General features: G+C 40.5%; 3 protein-coding genes across 3 annotated transcripts; all 3 read left to right on the top strand.

Moving 5' to 3' along the window:
• Positions 1-316: 316 nt before the first annotated feature.
• LOC124683461 (GDSL esterase/lipase EXL1-like) lies at positions 317-4,476 on the top strand. The gene is made up of 5 exons (XM_047217968.1): positions 317-590; positions 2,418-2,548; positions 2,667-2,903; positions 3,700-3,793; positions 4,289-4,476. The coding sequence occupies exons 1-5, from the start codon at positions 317-319 to the stop codon at positions 4,474-4,476; spliced, it is 924 nt and encodes a 307-aa protein (XP_047073924.1).
• A 5,215-nt stretch (positions 4,477-9,691) lies between these two features.
• Positions 9,692-13,776, top strand: LOC124657221 (GDSL esterase/lipase At3g43570-like). The gene is made up of 5 exons (XM_047195811.1): positions 9,692-9,977; positions 12,133-12,263; positions 12,386-12,622; positions 12,981-13,098; positions 13,589-13,776. Exons 1-5 carry the CDS (start codon positions 9,692-9,694, stop codon positions 13,774-13,776), a joined length of 960 nt encoding a protein of 319 aa, XP_047051767.1.
• A 2,845-nt stretch (positions 13,777-16,621) lies between these two features.
• LOC124683460 (GDSL esterase/lipase At1g20120-like) lies at positions 16,622-19,157 on the top strand. The gene is made up of 5 exons (XM_047217967.1): positions 16,622-17,031; positions 17,307-17,437; positions 17,541-17,774; positions 18,208-18,460; positions 18,812-19,157. The coding sequence occupies exons 1-5, from the start codon at positions 16,788-16,790 to the stop codon at positions 18,997-18,999; spliced, it is 1,050 nt and encodes a 349-aa protein (XP_047073923.1). The 5' UTR covers positions 16,622-16,787; the 3' UTR covers positions 19,000-19,157.
• Positions 19,158-19,764: the final 607 nt, after the last annotated feature.

Raw genomic sequence — 19,764 nt, 5'->3', positions numbered from 1 at the left:
AAGTGTGGGTTGAGTGGTTGACACAGTAGTGTGGCGAACAAAACCAGCACCACACTCCTGACAAACCGTTGCAAACTGCTGAGGAGGCTAAAATATGGGAAGCCGGTGATTAAACCAAACACACATCTAGAAGAATGTGGCTTGCTAAATTAGGCATAGTAAACTTAGGCTTGGTCGTTTTCTGATTGCAGGAAGTGAATTTCTGCTCATACGTTTGCACTTTGATCGTACCGCCCGCAGCTATAAGACCCTCGCTATAGGAACGATGCATGTACATGCAGAGCACCATCAGTGCAGAGTAGAGCAGAGCACACCAATGGCGTCTTCCTACCGAGGCCTCCACATTATCCTCGCGCTCCTCTTCGTCAACCTGCTGCTGCTTCTCCGACACGCCCATGGTGCAGCAGCAGGCGCGGCTAAAAGTAAAGTCTCGGCCGTCTTCGTGTTCGGCGACTCCATTGTCGATCCCGGCAACAACAACGACCGGATCACGGCGGCAAAGGCCGACTTCCCGCCCTACGGCCAGGACTTCCCCGGCGGGAATGCAACCGGGAGATTCTCCAATGGCAAGGTACCTGGGGACATAATAGGTAATACGGAACGGCCGGAGGAATAAATTTGTTGTTTATGCTAAATATTTTGGTATCTAGCGTGCAAGCACGTTTGTGGTATTTGAATTATTTAATATAGAGAGACCAATGATCCCTTTTCTTCAAATCGAAAAATCCTATTTCTGAATTTCAAATAAGTATATGAAAATAATTATGTAGCCAATGATGTATACGACAAACGTGCAAACTGTCAACTGAAAAAGATGTGTATTTTGAGCTATACAAAAGTGACAAAAACGTGGCTCTAAGTATCACATCTTCAAATCATCAATTTTGTGTAGCACGTAATAAAATAATTTTGCATGTTTATCGTTGACGAAGTCCATAATTGTTTTTAATATTTGTTGAAACTTATAAATATGTTTTTTTTATATTTTAAATATATATAGGGATCACTCGTCGCGGTGCTTTTTTTGTTTTGTTTATACTGATATCTGCATGTTTATTTTTTAAAGTGGAATGTGCATGTTCAGTTAGAGGCTAACGTTGGCACGAAAAACCACTTTGGATTTTGGGCACTCCTGGTGCCAGAAAATAAAATTTATACATTTGTCAAAAGAAATCACCAAAAAAATACACACATAGTAGTTTAAATGTTATTTTGGGTATAGATTTGCATAGAATAATTCTAGTTAATGCGACTTGTAAAAAATAAGAAGTGTGGCCAAGTTCTACAGTTTTAAATTTTCCTTTTTGACTCCCACTTGTTACTCATGCACATATCAGCAATATCTCTTGAAACTTCGTCTGATTGCTATGAATATTTAAATATGCATGCGTGATTGTTTTAATTGGAAGTGTGGTGCATGATTTTTTTCAAATAAAATTTGTCCACCGGGTGCACTGGTGACCAGGAGCCAAAAGTCTACACTCACTTTGTCACTCCCAATTAAGGTTAAGTGAAGTGTAGGTTAACACACAGTTTGGCAAGAAAACCAGCACCACATGGGAAGCCGGTGATTAGACCAAACACACATCTAGAAGATTTTGGCGAGCTAAATTAGGCATGATAGACTTAGACTTGGTCGTTTTCTGCTTGGAGGAAAAGTAGATTAACGTTCATGTTTTTGCCCTTTGTACCATCGCCAGCTATTTTAAAGTCTTCGCCATTGGTCTAGAATTGATGCAGGTCAGGAGACACTAATTCGCCGTCCCAAATCTAAACATTTTGTGCATTTTACATGCAAAAAAAATCCAACAGTTCCTCAAAAAAATGGAAATCAAATATATATGGATACAAGAGTTGCTTACTGAATGCAGTTAGAATGCCTAACCTCAGAATGGAATTTTTGGCTCTTGGGTGCCAGCGCACCCAATATGCACATTTTTTTAGTAATTTCAAATAAAGTTCTGATTTTTTTTTGGAAATAATAGATGATCAAATATTTTACTCTTATAGAGATGTCTGGCCAAGAAATGATTTCCATTGACTTCATCACTTCAAGGAAAAAAAGAAATTTATGACGAATACAACGGGAATGGTACTTATACATGGGGCATTAATTTCAATGTTGTTTCTCTGACCCGGGAAACAATGAAGGCATTCTATGGTGAATATTTTTATATGAGTATAATACTTTATCGTCTTTCATTCCAAAAACATTTAGACTTTTTTTACTATGGATATTTTCTATGGGATATCATCATATGAATCAAACAACTTCCGAAAAAAATTCCATAGGATTTCGATCCTACACAGACCTTTTGAAACTCTTACGAATCAAAGGAGCCCTCAAGTCTATACATCATCATTCTAGTGTTGCACAGAGCGAAAACTTATTGATGTTGTACTTTTTCATCGAACAGCTTCCAGGTTGGGAGTGAAGGAACTATTGCCACCTTACATCGGAGAGGATCTTGAGCTAGGTGACCTACGCACTGGTGTTGTCTTTGCCTCAGGCGGCAGTGGATATGATCCTTTAACTTCAATACTCGCGGTGACTAAATATAGCACATGCATCTCACAATATAGTTCTCTTGGAATATATATCTTTGTTCACATGAAACTATAAGATTTTTACCAGAATTCATGAACAATAATTTATTGCCCTATAGACTGCTACATCGAGTACCGGACAGCTTGAGTTATTCCATGACTACAAGGAGAGGTTAAAAGCTTTAGTCGGTGAAGAGGAGACAACACGTGTTATCTCTGAAGGCATATACTTCACCGTCAATGGGGCAAATGATTTCGCAAATAATTATTTCTCAATAATTCCCTTGAGGCGCCATCAATATGACCTTCCTTCTTATGTACGATTTATTGTTTCTTCGGCCGTCAACTTTACAATGGTAAGAGTTATTATCAAGACTCAAAACTTGTTAATAAATAGTTTACGTCATATTTTATAGGAGAACTTGTTTGATACACTTTTTGTGAAATTTCTTGCGTTCATTAATTCTTCAAAAATGTGAAGTTCAACACATATTTCCTCAAATTCAAACAATAACACCATTAGTATCCTAATGCATTAGAAATAAATTAAATTTCTAAAGTTTGTATAGCATCTACGGAAATTCAATTCGGCTCCCGGGTGCGTATGCTCCCTCTACCAAAAAATCATATTTTGAAGTGTCAAAAAAATTGGACAAAAAAATTTACGTGTACATCTCCATAATATATGTGTATTTCTCAAGTTTCACGAAAAACCAAAAAACATTGTGGTCTACGTAAAAAACAGAAAGTTTATTTTGTGAAAAGCATTATTATAAGCACTAAATTTTATCTTTTACACATGTCACATGATAAGTTATTTTTTTATGAAACAATTTTGTAAGCGCGTAGAATGTGAAGATGTATGTGCGGATTTTTTGTTCCAATTTTTAAATAAATTCAAATGTGTGTAAGATGCATTTCAAAATATAGGAGCATCTGCTCCCATGTTCCAAAAGACCACTCCGACATCTACCTCTATGGACAACTTCAGCATATATATAGGCATGTAATGAAATTTATCATGGTACTATAAATAACTAACAATTTTGGCTTAAAAAACTAACAATCTCCTACTTCGATATGTGTTATTCCTATATTTTCTATATCCATATATGTAGAGAAATTTAGTATTGGTCTTACTCTTATTTACAGAAATTAAATGAGATGGGTGCAAAGAAAATTGGGTTCCTTGGCATTCCACCAATTGGATGTTGCCCTTCACAAAAAGATCTTGGATCAAGAGAATGTGAGCCATTGAGGAATCAAGCGGCACAATTATTCAACTCTGAAATCACAAAGGAAATGCACCGGCTAAATGCAGAACAAACTATTCCAGGCTCAAAGTTTGCTTATCTTGATATATACTATAATTTGCTTGATATCATTCAGCGACCTAATTATTATGGTGAGTGCTCGCTTTATCCGTAGTTACTATTTAGAGTGTTCCATGAATTGTTACTACAGAGTACTGCTGCAGCAAAACCATATGAAAATTAAAAAGCTTACATATTAACATCTTAAATTTTCTATCCTTACGAAAGCCTGTTTTTCTACCAGTGAGTTAATGCAATAATGCAAGAGCTGCGTGGTAGACTAATATGTTGTATACAAATATTTACATTTTTTTTGTAATTTATTGAGTGATATGTGTTGTTCTACAGTGTTAAGGAAAATGTGCTAATGAAGATGTTGTCATTGTCACAATTTAGTACTGAACATTGCCAAACTTTCCTCTATATAGGTTTCAACGAGGCCGCTGAGGGTTGTTGTGGCAGTACAATACTAAATGCAGCAATATTCATTGAAAATCATCCTGCATGTCCAAATGTTCAAGATTATATTTTCTGGGATAGCTTCCATCCTACCGAAAAGGCCTACAATATTGTAGTTGATAAACTATTTCAGCAAAATTTGCAGGACCTGCTGTGAAGAAATGCACTATGTACCGACATATGAATAAATATTATTAGAATTGCAATTAGATTTGATAGTGAGTACTCATGTGCGCATTGATTATTTTGACCAAGCATGTATATTTCTACAAGGAGTGATTATTTTGTTCTTTTGAGAAGGCTAGAGTTTGTCAAACATATATGAAAGTGTTGTGTTTATTGACTCCTCTAGGGAAATCAAGTGTGTCGGAACTGTTGGGAGATGAGGAATTTGTTCTCCTTGGTGTGGATGTTGATTATTTATCTTACTACTATGATTATTCTAGTGCTGATGCGCTCTATCTAATGTATGAAAATTATGTGCTCATATGGGAATGAATCTGGTTCGTTCGATCTAATTAATTATATTTGTGTCATGTTTTGGATATAGCTGATCAGATGTGATATATTGTTGCTGCATCCGCCAGAGGTAGGTATGACATGTAAGATCGATCGTTGTCAATTATTTTGCGTATTCGCTTCGTTAGTCGTTGGTACCCATTAGACTCCAAATGGCATTTTTGTTCTCCCGTTACATTTCCAGATAGCCCTACAACAACAACAATGACTAGATTGCGGCTACCAAGACCGACTTCCCTCCCTACAACCAAGACTTCCCTGATGGGAATGCCACCAGGTGGTTCTCCAATGGCAAATCCCCTGGGGACATAATAGGTACGGATCCGCCGGGGGTACACCAAATGATCACAACAGCTATATGTGTATGTTTTTTATAGTAATGATATGTGTATGTTGGTCTTGGAGGCTAACTTTGGCACACCTAATTAAGTTTAAATGAAGTGAGGGTTGAGTTGACACACAACAGTGTGGCCAAGAAAACCAGCACCACACTTCTGAATAACTTTTGCAGACCGCTGGGTTTATGTGCGGTAAAAATATGGGAAGCCTTTGATCAAACCAAACACATATCTAGAAGATTGTGGCGTGCCTTAAATTAGGCATGGTAAACGTAGGCTTGGTCGTTTTCTGCTTGAAGGAATTAGATTGGTGTTCATGTGTTTACGCTTGGTAGTTGGTACCGTCGGCAGCGACATTAAATTTTTGGGAGCGTAGAATTGGCGCAGGTCAGCAGACACTAACTATGCGTCCCGAATCTAAACACTGTAAACTCATGAGCTCTCCAAAAAGGTAAGAATGAAAAAAGACCTACATCTATCGAAGCATCCACACGAAATTAGAAGCTTGAGCATTGAGATATAAATTTTTCTCATTTTCTAAAGATAGATTTTGCGAATCTATAGGAGGAGAAAAACCTATATCTACAACTTGCTCCATATGAGGGTCAATGTTCCGAAAATGACTAAGCGTGCAAATTTTTCAAATTTTCATCGTGCACTAATCATGTAGCCGACATTTTTACTCTAAAGGCGGTGAAGCCTAAGATGATAGACCTTGCTCTCATACCAATTGAAAAGACACATATGCTGCCTAGACGGGAGGGTGAATAGGCGGGTAAAAACTTTTCTTTGATGGGCTTAGTAAATACGGACTAAAACTAGTGTTTACTTTGTCAAGCCCAAAACCTATATACTATGCTTCACCTATGTGCACCAATAACTTATGCTAAGCAAGATAAGCAACTATGTGATAGCAAGATATATATATAACTTCAAGCACGAAGGCTATCACAAAGTAAAGTGCCTAAGTAAAAACGCTCAGGTATAGAGATTACCGAGGAGCGCGGGAGACGATGATTTATCCTGAATTTTACACTCTTGCGAGTGCTAATCTCTGTTGGAGAGGTGTGGTGGCTTAGTGCTCCCGAACGCCACAAGAAGCCTCACCTTGAGGTGTGGTTGCTCGATGCACACCAACGCCACAAAGGCCTTACCCCAAGATATGGTAGTCACACCACACACCGAGTGCCACAAAGGCCTCGCCTTATTCTCTGATGACCCTCACCACAAAGGCCTATGTCACGGTTCCAGTAAGGGATTTCCTTCGAGGCGGAAACCGGGCATTACACAAAGCTTGGGGCAAACATCCACAACTTAATTGGAGGCTCCCAAGAAATCTCCACAAAGGCCTCAAATCCGTCTAGGGTTCCAAGAACCCAAGAGTAACAACATTCTTACTTTTACTTCCACGAATCACCGTGGAGAACTCAAACCGATGCACTAAATGCAATGGCAAGAACACCACAAAATATGCTCAATTTATTCTCTCCCAAATTCCAACAAAGCTATAAAAACTATTGGGGGAATAAGAGAGGAAGAACAAATAGGAAGAGAAACACCAAATTTCTTCCAAGAGCTAGATCTAGATATTCCCTCACAAAGAGGGGAATTTGATGGGTGGGATTGTAGATCTAGGTCTCCTCTCCCCTTTCCTCAAATTTGAGCAAGAATCATAGAGGGATTTGAGGTAGAGAGCTCTTAAATATTAGCAATGGAGGAGAGCAGAAGTTTTTAAGAACTAACCCTAAACGAGAGGAGAAGAAGAGCTGCCAAAAAATATTCCCGTTGGGGCTGGCCCGAGTTGGGACGGTAGTACCGGCCTGCTAGGGGTGGTACTACCACCCACACAGAAGCCAGCAGCAGCAAGCTGGGGAGCGAGTGAGAAGGAGCCGCGCGGGTGCCAAGCGGGCGCGCGATGCCAGGCAGCGAGCGGCTCCAGCGCGCGAGCGAGCGAGGTGTGCATGGAGCGAGGCAAGTTGGGTGGGAGGCGCGGGGCGGCCTAGGGCGTGGTCCGGAACTGCCGGCCTCGACGGCCCAGTAGTGTTGTCGCGCTGGAGTCGGTAGTGCCAGAGTGGGACGAGCGGTACTGTCGGCCCAGCAAGGGTGGTAATGTCGGTCTGCCTCCCCTTTTCCTTTTCCTTTAAATCCAAAACGAAGCCAAACTTAAAACTAGAATATCTAGAGTTTGGAAAATCCAACCGAGACAAAACTAATTTTGTTGGAAATATGGAAACAAGTGGGGGATGATTTTCTATGAATTTTAGAGTGAAACCTCTCAATATGAGAAACCGAGAAAAACTCTTGTATCGACAACGCAACAACTAAATCATACGGAATCCGTTTTTGATGAACTAGAGCTTGTCATGATAATAACCACAAGCTCTAAAACACCACATGGATAAGATACAAATAACAACCAAGAAAGATAATGCAAGGATGCAACGGTTTGAGCTCTCCCCGAACGATACGATCGAGTTACTCACTCGAGAGCCCTCTTGATAGTGCGACAACTAAACTATAAATCGGTCTCCAACTACACCATGAGTCCAGTAAGAAAGAAACCCTATCAAGAGCAAACCTTAACCTTACGCGTTCCTCTTGAGCTCGATGATGACGATCTTGATCGCAACAAGATGGAACGCCTTTCTTTATTGTACTTGCTTGACGAAATCTTGTGGATTTCTCCCCCATAATCAACCATGGGAGAGCTTCTTCTTTGGCAAATGATCTCTTCGAGATGGCTCATCTTGAACTTGCACTTTATTTCTTTATTCTTTATCATGTTGATGTCTTGAAGTTAAATTTGAGGGTCGTTTCATCTTCATCTTCAAGACATACTTAACACTTAATATTCGTCATCAATTTATTCTTATTGCAACCTTGAAGCCAACCCATGGTTTAAGCATTGCCTATGGACAACTCCTACAAATATAACTCAATGCAACCATTAGTCCATAGGGATTGTCATTAATTACCAAAACCACACATGGGGGCTCCATGCATTTTCAGTGGGGTTTCCTAGAGAATAGGTTACTCCGTTTGGGTTTTCATCGGCAGTTTGTGGACCTCTTGGCCTGTGTCAGATGTGTCAAATATAAAAGTAAGGTACAATGATCAAGAGATGGAGGGTTTTATTCCATCTAGAGGTTTGAGACATGGGATCCTCTCTCCCTCTATTCCTTTCTAATTTGTGCAGAAGGTCTTTCAAGTTCACTGGCTCATCAAGAGGAGGTTCGTGGCATTGAAGGAGTACATGTGTGCAGAAATGCACCATCAGAATCACACTTATTTTTTGCTGATGATTCACTGATCCTTATGAAGGCAGATTTAATTAATGCATTCCGTCTTCGTATCACTTTTAGCACTTGGTTTGAACTCATTGACATGTCGGACGCATTGACAGTGAATACTAATTTACTTATTTGACTAGCTTGACATGTGGGACCCGGTGTCCTAGTCCACTTGCCATCTGTGAGAGCCCAACCTTATCTTGAGATGCTATGTTTTCCTCCACTCTTCGGTTGTTGTGTTGTCCTCTACCGAATAGGCCCATACGCTACAGGGATAGAAAGCCCATGCGCTAGATGATTTGGCTCGTGCTTCTACCGAATTGGGGCACATATGCTACAAGGCCAGGCGGGCCATACGGTAAATGATTTGGCTAGTGCTTCTACCAAATTTACCTATATAGGGAATAACGCTCGACCAGGGACTAAAACCCACGACCGAGCTGCACTGGGACTGCCCCTACCGTTGACCTGAAGTAGTACTATTGATATTACTTCACGTTTCTATCTAGATTATCAGAGCAGAAACAACAGAGCGTGTAACCTAGTAAAAAAAATCGTTGTCTTCCCATCTCGTGCTTGGTATCAGTGGTGGCAGAGGCGACCGGTAGAGGCGAAGGAGAGGATCTACTGCTGGTGGAGACCGCCAGGGACTGACGGACGGGAGAGCGGTGGTGGTGCTGGTGCCGTGGCCGAGCAAGTGGGCGGTGGATCTGCTGAAGCGCCTCGCTGCTTGCGTTGCCTCGTGGCCAAGAAAGAGAGTTGTTCGCCCCTATATATAGTTCCAGATAGTCATAGAATAGATTGAGAGAGTTCCACCATATTGATAGCACGTAGATGATTTGTCCCCTCGTGTATTTTACTACTCCTCCCAATTATAGTGATACGCCATCGTGTGTTTCGTGATTTTTCTTGTTTGGGTTTTTTTTTCATGTAAAGATCTATGTTCTCGCTCTTCGTTTGATCTAATTTTGTTGCGCGTTTTTATAACAACACCAAAATGTTCAAAACATATGTATGGGCACGTTTTCTTTTTGGTTTACACTGATATGTGCATGTTTAGTTGGAGGCTAACTTCGGGTATTTGGTACACCTAACTTTGGTCGTTTTCTGATTGGAGGAAGTGGATGTTTTTGCACTTCGTATCGCCCGCAGCTATAAATACCCCCCGCTATAGGAACGATACACATACACGCAGAGCACCATCAGTGCTGAGCAGAGCACACCAATGGCATCTTCTTACCGATGCCTCCTCGCTAGCCTTGCGCCCCAGTTCGTCTACCTGCTGCTTCTGACGGCGCCGCTTCTCCCGCACGCCCATGGAGCAGCAGCAGGCGCGGCTAAAAGAAAAATCTCGGCCGTCTTCGTGTTCGGCGACTCCACCGTCGATTCCGGCAACAACAACAACAGGATCACGGTGGCAAAGGCCAACTTCCCGCCCTACGGCCAGGACTTCCCCGGCGGGAATGCAACCGGGAGGTTCTCCAACGGCAAGGTTCCTGGGGACATAATAGGTACCGACCGGCCGGCGGCAACTGAATTTGTTGTTTATTATGCTAGTACTTTTTTTTTGTTTACACTGATATGTGCATGTTTAGTTGGAGGCTAAATTTTTCGCAAAACAAAAGTTGGAGGCTAAATTTGGCACGAAAAAACACTTTGGATTTTGAAGTTTGTAAGTTTCAAAAGAATGCTCTTTGTACCGTGGGCGGCAAATTTAAAGTCTTCGGACCGTTGGTCTAGAGACTAGAATTGATGCAGGTCAGGAGACACTAATTCGGTGTCCCAAGTCTAAACACTTTGTACATTTTTACATGTCGAAAAAAAAACATTTAATAGTTCCTCGAAAAATAGAAATCTAATATATTTGGAACACAAGAGTTGCTTATTGAATGCAGTTAGCCTGCCTTACCTCGGGCCGGAATTTTTTTGGCTTTTGGGTGCCTCCCACCCTATATGCGAAAAATATATAGTAATTTCAAATAAATATAAAAAACTCCAAATCTGTTTAGAGATCAGAAATTATCAAGTATTTCACTCTTATAAAAAATGGTTGGCCAACAAATGATTCCTATTAACTTCAAAGCAAAAAAAAATCTAGAATATAGGGTGAATAGTACTTATATATAGCGTGTTTCAAGTCTATTTCTTTGACCAAGGAAACAATGAAAATCATTCCATGGCAAACATTTTTATGCGAGTATAAAACTTGAACCAAAAAACATTTAATTGTTTTACGAATTACTGATATTTTTTACGTGCATAGGGTGTGCTGGACTGCTGGTCCGTGCGCTAGTGTATGCTCGGCCTAATTACCTCGCATGTCATATGTTGTTCGGTCGGGCTCGGTTTTCATCCATCGATGGAGTATGTGCATAGTTACCTCCATACCGATTTATAGGGGTATTGCACATTTCGAGAAAAAACTTTGACTATAAATTTGATCAACAAAATTTAAGAGATATATGACAAAAATATATTACTGGAAACTTATTTTAAATATACATTTATGGTATAATTTTTATGGCGTATATCTCATATTTTGTTGATAAAATTAGTAGCCAAATCTTTACTTGAAATACGTACAATACACCTTTAAACTGCTACGAAGAGAGTATCGCCTTCTCTACTTTCCTTACCATTGAATGCAAAGCCATAGTACTAGCACTTCTTTTGTCCAGAGGGGTTTTCTGGGGTGCATGGTACCTAGAGTGTATGAAATCACTTTGTTTCGTTGAATTTCAATCTGTATGTGATATCCAAAATATGACAAAATATAATGATTTTTGGCAGCACGCGAGGCAAGAAATAATGCAGATGCAACATTAACAACATACACAGTAGATCCCATGCACCTTTATTTATCTACCATTGAACACGAGAACCAATGATCAAAGGACGTAGATTTTGTGTTTTGATAAGCCAGAGGCACACTACGCATGCGTACGTGCACGCATAATTATTGTCGCTGCGTGTACAGGCTTTGTACGTCAGGGACGCATGGAGTTGTCACTTCTCATGAACTGAGTATATTTTGCAATCAACTCGAGGTGGGAGACGAAGATAGCTTTTGACTGACCCTGGCCACCTCGAGGTTTTCTTCAATTTATCAACTCCATCCAACTCAAAATAATACTTCAAACCCGTAGATTGTCTCTGAGCTATTCTTATTACCACAATTAAATAAAAATTTAACACATCCAAATGTCTAACTATGCCGGTTTTATTCCCTAAACGAGTTATTTCTTTAGAACTATGTTTTGGTCAAGCTTTACAAATTTAAACTATTTAGGTCTTGTTTGATTCAAATGATTGGAAAGGTGTAGGAATAGGGAACCTATAGGATTAAAATGCCATGTCTAGCTGAACTCTATGGGAAGATGAATTCTCTTTGATTGTGGTGAAGAAATTTTTCATGAGGTCTAACCTAATGTTCTTTTCTATAAAAAAAAATTACTCTACAAGATTCCTATGGGATTATTTACTATTGAGCATGATCATATGAATCAAACGAGTTCCGAAGGAAATTTTTCATAGGATTTCAATCCTACACAAATCCTTTGAAACTCAAAGGAGCCTTTATTGTCATGAGGAATATAGTCTATACATCATCACTATAGTGTTACTCAGCTCGAAAACTTATTGATATTGTATTTCTTCATCGAGTAGCTTCCAGGTTGGGAGTTAACGAACTATTGCAACCGTACATCAGAGAGGATCTTGAGCTAGGTGACCTAGGCACTGGTGTTGTCTTTGCCTCAGGTGGCAGTGGATACGATCCTTTAACTTCGGTACTCACGGTAACTAAATATAGCACATGCATCTCACAATATAGTTATGTTCGTATATATTTCGTTTTTGTTTCACGTAAAACTATAAGATTGATACGATAATTTGTAAACACTAATTTATTGCCCTTCAGGGTGCTACATCAAGTACCGGACAGCTGGAGTTATTCCATGACTATAAGGAGAGGCTAAAAGCTTTAGTCGGTGAAGAGGAGATGACACGTGTTATATCTGAAGGCATATACTTCACGGTCTATGGGGCAAATGACTTCGCAAATAATTATTTCTCACAAATTCCTTTGAGGCGCTATCAATATGACCTTCCTTCGTACATAAGATTTCTTGTTTCTTCGGCCGTCAACTTTACAATGGTAAGAATTATAATCAAGACTTAGAACTTGTTAATAAATAGTTGACATCATATTTTTTTGGAGAACTTGTTTGACACCCTTTTTTGGAAAGTTTTGGTGTTCATAAATTCTTTAAAACTATAAAGTTTAACATATTTCCTCAAATTCAAACAACACCGCCATTACTTTCCTGATGCATTACATATAGTAAAATTTATTAAATTTTTAGAGTTTGTATAGCATCTACCTCTATAGAGAACTTCAGCATGTATATAGGCATGTAATGTAATTATTATGGTACCACAAATAACTAAAAATCTCTTACTTTGATATGTGTTATTCCTATATTTTCTAATTTCATATATGTAGAGAAATTTAGCATTGGTCTTACTCTCATGTACATAAATTAAATGAGATGGGTGCAAATAGAATTGGGTTCATTGGCATTCCACCAGTTGGATGTTCTCCTTCACAAAGAGAGCTTGGATCAACAGAATGTGAGCCAGTGAGGAATCAAGCAGCGCAATTATTCAACTCTGAAATAACAAAGGAAATGCATCGGCTAAATGCAGAACAAATTGTTCTAGGCTCAAAGTTTGCTTACCTTGATATGTACAATAATTTACTTGATCTCATTCAGCGACCTAATTACTACGGTGAGTGCTCACTTTATCCTTGGTTACTATTTATAGTTTTCCATAAATTATTACTGCAAAGTAGTGCTGCAACAAAACCATATTAACGGGAAAAAATAGCCATACACGTTAACATCTTAAATGTCGTAATCTTACAAAACTATATACAATGTAATGCAACATCGCAAGAGGCTTCCTGATAAAATTATATAGTGTATACAAATGTTTACATTTGTTTTATATTTTATTTAGTAATATGGGTTTTTTCATAGTGTTAAGGAACATGTGCTAATTAAGATGTCTGTATCATCACAATTTTCTACTGAATATTGCCATACTTTCCTGTATATAGGTTTCACCGAGGTCGCCGAAGGATGTTGTGGCAGTACAGTGCTAGATGTAGCAATATTCATTAAAAATCGTCCTGCATGTCCAAATGTTCACGATTACATTTTCTGGGACAGCTTCCATCCTACTGAAGAGGCCTACAACATTGTTGTTGATAAACTCTTTCAGCAAAATTTACGGGACCTGATGTGAAGAAATTCACTCTCTACGGGCATATGAAGAAATATTATTAGAATTGCAAGGTTTGCTAGTGAGTAGTCACATGCGCTTTGATGATTTGGCCATTCATGTTTATGTCTAAAACGAGTATTTGTTTTGTCCTTTTGAAAAGGCCATGGTTTGTCAAACATGTAAGAAAGGGTTGTGCTTATTGATTCTTCAGGGGAAATCAAGTGTGGAGGAACTATTGCGAGATCACGAATTTGTTATCAGTTAGTGTGGATGTTGAGAGCTTTCGGAGGCTTATCTTACTACTATGATTATTCTAGTACGATGTGTGTGATGTTATGTACGAAAATGATGAGACTGTATGGGAATGAAAGCTGCTAGCTTTGGTTTAATCAATTCTAGTCGTGTCAAAAAAAAAAATTGGATCTAGCTGTTCAGATGTCATAGTTGCCGCATCTGCCAGGATATAGGTATGACTAGGCTGTCAAGCGGGCCGGGATGCGGGTTAGCTATTTGCAATATTGGTGCTTTAAATCTCCTCCAATCACTACCTCTATTTGCTCTAGTGTTTTGTTTGCGGGATGTGGGATAGTTGTTTGTGGACGCCGCTTTGCAACCCTAGCTATGATTACTGTTAAAAAACTAGGCCGATTCAACGATTACTAGACCGATTAATCGCTACTAGGGGCTTGACCGTGTCGATTACCATTAATCTCTTGTGTTAATCCTTTAGCCCGATTAATCAGTCCGAAAGTCCGATTACTAGGTATTTTCCCGATTAACTACCACACTTGATAAAAAAAGTTACAATATTTTCAATGCATATCGCTAATACAGGCGCTACCCCTCCCCAATAAAGTAGATTTTACGAAGCTCCCGCTTGGTTGCAGCCTCCAGTAGCTTCATTTCCACTGTTGCCAAATAGTTTCTTGCCCTCCCAGACCAGACCTCGGATATAGGAGCTCGATCACCATGAGGAGCTCGTCCAGGAACTGGAGGACGCCTTCAATAGGTTAGGTGGTTGAGGTGTAAGAGGGGTCGTACCCTAGGTAGATGGTGGGAGAATATAAACTTCAGAGGTGAGAGGAGAAGAAGTGGAATGAAGGAACGCGGCTTCGGCTAGTGGATCCTGATTCGCTCCTGACCTTAAAGATTAGGTCATGAAGGAGAAGCGTACGAGTTTTTTTCCCCACGCTACGGGGCTAGCGGTGGGTCATCGCATATGTCTTTCTTCACAGAGTTCTCGTGCTAACCGTTTTTAAAGGAACAAAAGATTCCTCTCCCACAAACTCAGACCTAGAAAACTTGTCGATGGACTGCATGACAAACCTAAAACTTCGGTTATTTCGAAAGGGAGGTAGTATTCTATTTTATGAGGGAATAAGAGGAGATAGCATATTTATGGTATAATCTTGGTAGGTCCATTTTTAAGTTTTCTTTTAGGATTTCTACTCCACATTCTTATAGTACGGTACACAATTGTTTCCAAATTTTCAGCCCACGGATGCATAGCCAGCCCTAGGCTCTCGGGCCAGCCCAACGAGTTGCAGCATTTGCACTTGCACAGCAAGCCCGACCAGAGAATTGTCACTTGTTGCTTTGCTGGTTTCTGTTTTTCTTCACTTGTTGCTTTGTAGGAGCCCAGATGGGGAATGGGGCAAGTTTTATGGATTTGCTCAGTCGTCACCTAGGGTAAAGTAATCGGCAATTCGGCATGGCGATGAATATGCTACAGGGTCCAGCGCTGGATCATTCTCTCCACTACAGCCTACAGGGGAGGAGAAAGAGGATAAGAGCATAGCATATTTGTGGTATAATCTTGGTGGGTCCATTTTTAAGTTTTCTTTTAGGATTTCTACTCCACATTCTTATAGTACGGTACACAATTGTTTCCAATGCAAATCAAAAATTCGAGTTCAGTCTTTCGAAAACGTATTTACGGGTCGCAAAACGGCTGGCGCAGAACTGACCCTGTAAACCAAAACTGAAAAAAGGAATATTCGAAAAATCATCTTCTTCTTCACAAGAATTATCCACGCCGCTGCCTAGATCTCCCCGCGCGGGCCGACGACCGCGCCCCTGGCTGCAGCCGCGAGCTTAAGGGTTAAGCTAGGATGGTGGTGTATAGGGAATTGAAGAACCAAGCTGGGAGGAAGGTATGAGTGGCACGGCCGGACGCGGCCGTGATTGCTGCTGATTGGCCGTCCGCACGCTAATGCTAATGCTTGGCCCCTGCCATGCATTGCTAATACTTGGCGCGCTCACGCAGCTAGCTGCTAGCTGCTGATGCTTGGCCGCGCTGCTGCACGCTTGCTGGCCGCCGTGCCGCTGCGCGCCTGCTTGCTGCCCCGCCATGGTCATGTCTTGCTGTGTCCGTTCGCCGCGCGTCCCGTTTGCAGCCATGAGTTTAGGTGTGGTCGCACAATTTTAGGAAATCAGCCAGAAATCAGTGGCTGGAGGTGGTTGTACGGACGGCGGCGCTACAGTGGTGAGAAATCCGATCAGTTTTGGACCTGTAAACCGCCCTTCGATCTGTATTAGTAGGGGTCGAGTCTAAAAAATTTCAGACCCCTAAAAAAGTTTTTCGGGTCAGACAGCGAATTCGGTCTTTGTTCTGCGCCACTTTTGATCCGAAGCCGTAAATCGGTCGAAAAAATACGGTTCCGACGTGTTTTACGGGCTCTGTTAGAGATGCTCTAACACCGTCTGGCAGCCGAGCGGCAGTAGCCGGCGCTGCAGCCATGAAGCCGCAGCATGGGTCGATACCGCAAGTGCTCTATATTCGGTGGGCACGAGTCACCCATTGATCGACGGAGCAAATTGGGACTATTAGCCTGCTTCCGTATGCTACAGAAAAAAGGATGAAATTACTTAATGCATGCAACTTCCAACCAACCGTACGCGCTGAATTTGGCTAGTATAAAAAGGCATCTCCCGCGTTATGTTCCATCCTGCGTCAGGCGCTGATAAACACACACACACAATGACACAAAGCAGAAGTCTAGTGGAGTATTAGTGTAGTACAAAGCAAAGCAATGCCTGGTCAAGCGCTCCTGTGCATGCTACTCACAGTGCTTCTGCCTTTCGCCAATGGAGCAGGCACGGGCAAAGGTAAGATCTCGGCCGTCTTCATGTTCGGCGACTCCATGGTTGATCCCGGCAACAACAACCACCGCATCACTGAGGCCAAGGCCAACTTCCCGCCGTATGGCCAGGACTTCCCCGGCGGGAAGGCCACCGGGAGGTTCTCCAACGGCAAGGTCCCTGGAGACATGCTAGGTATGCTATGTTTTTATGTTACTAGGCTCAACATCATAACCTCGAACGTTTTTTTTCACCAAGTTTTAACATGATCTTCACGAAGTTTTTTGTTCTTACCTCCAAAAGTTCAAGCACGGTCTTTCACCAACTTTTTATTGTAATATGGTGTCCATGTTCTCCTATGTCTTGCACTATGAGTTGAATGAAAATTAGGGTGCTCGCCACCCTACCCTTGTTCAATTTTTTTTATTAACATGCACCTCCATTGAAGTTTGTTCTACTTGATTGAGCAGCTTCTAGGTTTGGAGTTAAGGAGCTGTTGCCTCCGTATGTTGGAAATGATCTTGAACTAACTGACCTACTCACTGGTGTCGCATTTGCCTCTGGAGGCAGTGGATATGACCCCTTCACTTCGGTGCCTGCGGTAAGAAATTCATATTAGCCTTCCTGAAATATATTTCTTTTGATTTTCACTTGAAACTAAGCCCGCTGTGAGGATTCATGCATACTGATTTCTTATGCTTCAGACTGCTACAACCAGTACCGGGCAACTTGAATCGTTTCTTGATTATAAGGAGAAACTCAAGGAGTTGGTCGGAGAGGAGGAGATGACACGTGTCGTCTCAGAAGGGGTTTACTTTACTGTCATGGGGGGCAATGACCTTGTAAATAATTATTTTACATTTCCTTTGAGGCAGCATCAATATGACCTTCCTTCCTACGTTGAATTTCTCGTCTCATCGGCGGTTAATTTTACTGTGGTAAGTGTTATAATCCAAACTCTCAGCCTTTAGGAAACTTTTGAGTTGTAGGTGTTCTATTAAACCTCGGTTGACCCTCATTCTCTTCAGATAACTTGATTCTTCTAATCTTCAAACATTTCAAGTTTCAGATATTTCCATTATACTCATACCTTATGAACCATTACTTCCTTAGTGTATCTGTAGTTTCCCTTTAGGTTCATGACAAATATAGTTTATGTGTCTTCAAATTTACTAGTACATCATTGGCTTTTTGCATAGCATTGACTTCTCTGAAAGAGTTTAGCCGAGGAATTTTTATAACTATCAAGTAAATCATAATAATTTACTCTCATTTACGTTTACTTTCCTTCTTCATATACTTCTTATTAATTGGAATTCCACCAGTTCATATGTATCTAATGGACTTCAATACATACATTTTTCTTTACAGAAATTAAATGAGATGGGTGCAAAGAAGATTGGATTCGTTGGCATTCCACCAATTGGATGTGTTCCTTCACAAAGAAAACATGGATCAAGAGAATGTGATCCATTGCGGAATCAAGCAGCAGAACTATTCAATTCTAAAATAGCAAAGGAAATTGATCGACTTAATGCAGAAAGGCATATTCAAGACTCAAGGTTTGCTTATGGAGATATATACTACAATGTGCTTGATCTCATTAAACGACATGGCCATTATGGTGAGTATATTATGCCCTCAACCCTTATATATGTTGAGTAGATGCAATAAAACCATATTAACAGATAATTATCAGCACATTATTAACCTCTTATTGTCGTATGCTTACAAAAACTTAGACGAACTTTAGTAACAGGAAGAAGTGAGTGGATTGTACATGTCAATGATTTTTTTCTGAAAACCTGGTTAAACTTTAGCAATTTGACTTAAATATAAGCCTTATTCATTGGCACAGAGGTGGTATGTATGAAATGTTTAAAGTAGTTTGTATCTTCTACTTTTGGATTATGTGCTAATACACATGTGCCATGCCACTTTAATATTGAATGCTGTGAAACTTCTCATTTGACAGGTTTCAAGGAGGTAACTGAAGGATGTTGTGGCAGCACAGTGCTAAATGCAGCAATATTCATCCAATACCAACCCGCATGTCCAAATGTCTACGATTATATTTTCTGGGACAGCTTTCATCCTACGGAAAAGGCCTACAACATTGTGGTTGATAAGATCTTCCAGCAAAGTCTGCAGTACCTAATTTGAAGGAACTTCCATTCTTTCCACTAAAGCCTGAACAAACATTGTTGCAAACTGCAATTGATCTGAGAATTGGTGCTCGTTGCCGCTTTTAGAACTGTTTTACTACCATGCATGGAATTTCTATAGCGGGTGAAAGTTTTCTTTTCTCAGAATGGGTTATATGCTAGCAGTGAGCAAAACATATCTGAAACTTGTCCTTATTGAGTGAAACTTGTTTCTTGGTATATAAATTGGGATGTGCTGAACTGCTGATGTGAATCCTTACATTTTGCTATGAGCTTCAAAAGAAAGGGATTAGAGAGCATGATTTTGTTGAAACATTTATTTATCTATACCTATGCTACCCGGTATGACATCTGCTTTGGGTTTCGCCCTCTTTTTATATTCTTCAAACCGCTGAATTACTTGCGACTTGACATTGTCGCTGTTGCACATTTCTCCTCTGTAACATATACTCCTATTCGGGAGTACACAGGTATACAGTACGTCTTTACATGGAGACATTAGCCAGTTTAGGGACTACAAGACTGTTCAAATTGTGTTTTGCCTGATTACAGAGGATACAGTGCCTCAGTGACGCGTACACAACAGAAAGTCATGATGTGGTCCTTCCCATGGCAAGCTACTCCAGGTCCATTACTTGCACCCCAATTAGAGCATCGACCGAAAAACGAAAACCGAAAAGCGGGAGTTCAGTTCACCGAAAACGTGGGTTGTGACGAACGCGCGGAATGGAACCCGTAAAATGGAACCCGTAAAATGGAACCG

This window comes from Lolium rigidum, chromosome 1 (assembly GCF_022539505.1).
Source record: "Lolium rigidum isolate FL_2022 chromosome 1, APGP_CSIRO_Lrig_0.1, whole genome shotgun sequence".
NCBI lineage: Eukaryota > Viridiplantae > Streptophyta > Magnoliopsida > Poales > Poaceae > Lolium > Lolium rigidum.
The sequence above is the reverse complement of the archived record's forward strand: the minus strand, read 5'-3'. Positions and strand labels throughout refer to the sequence as shown.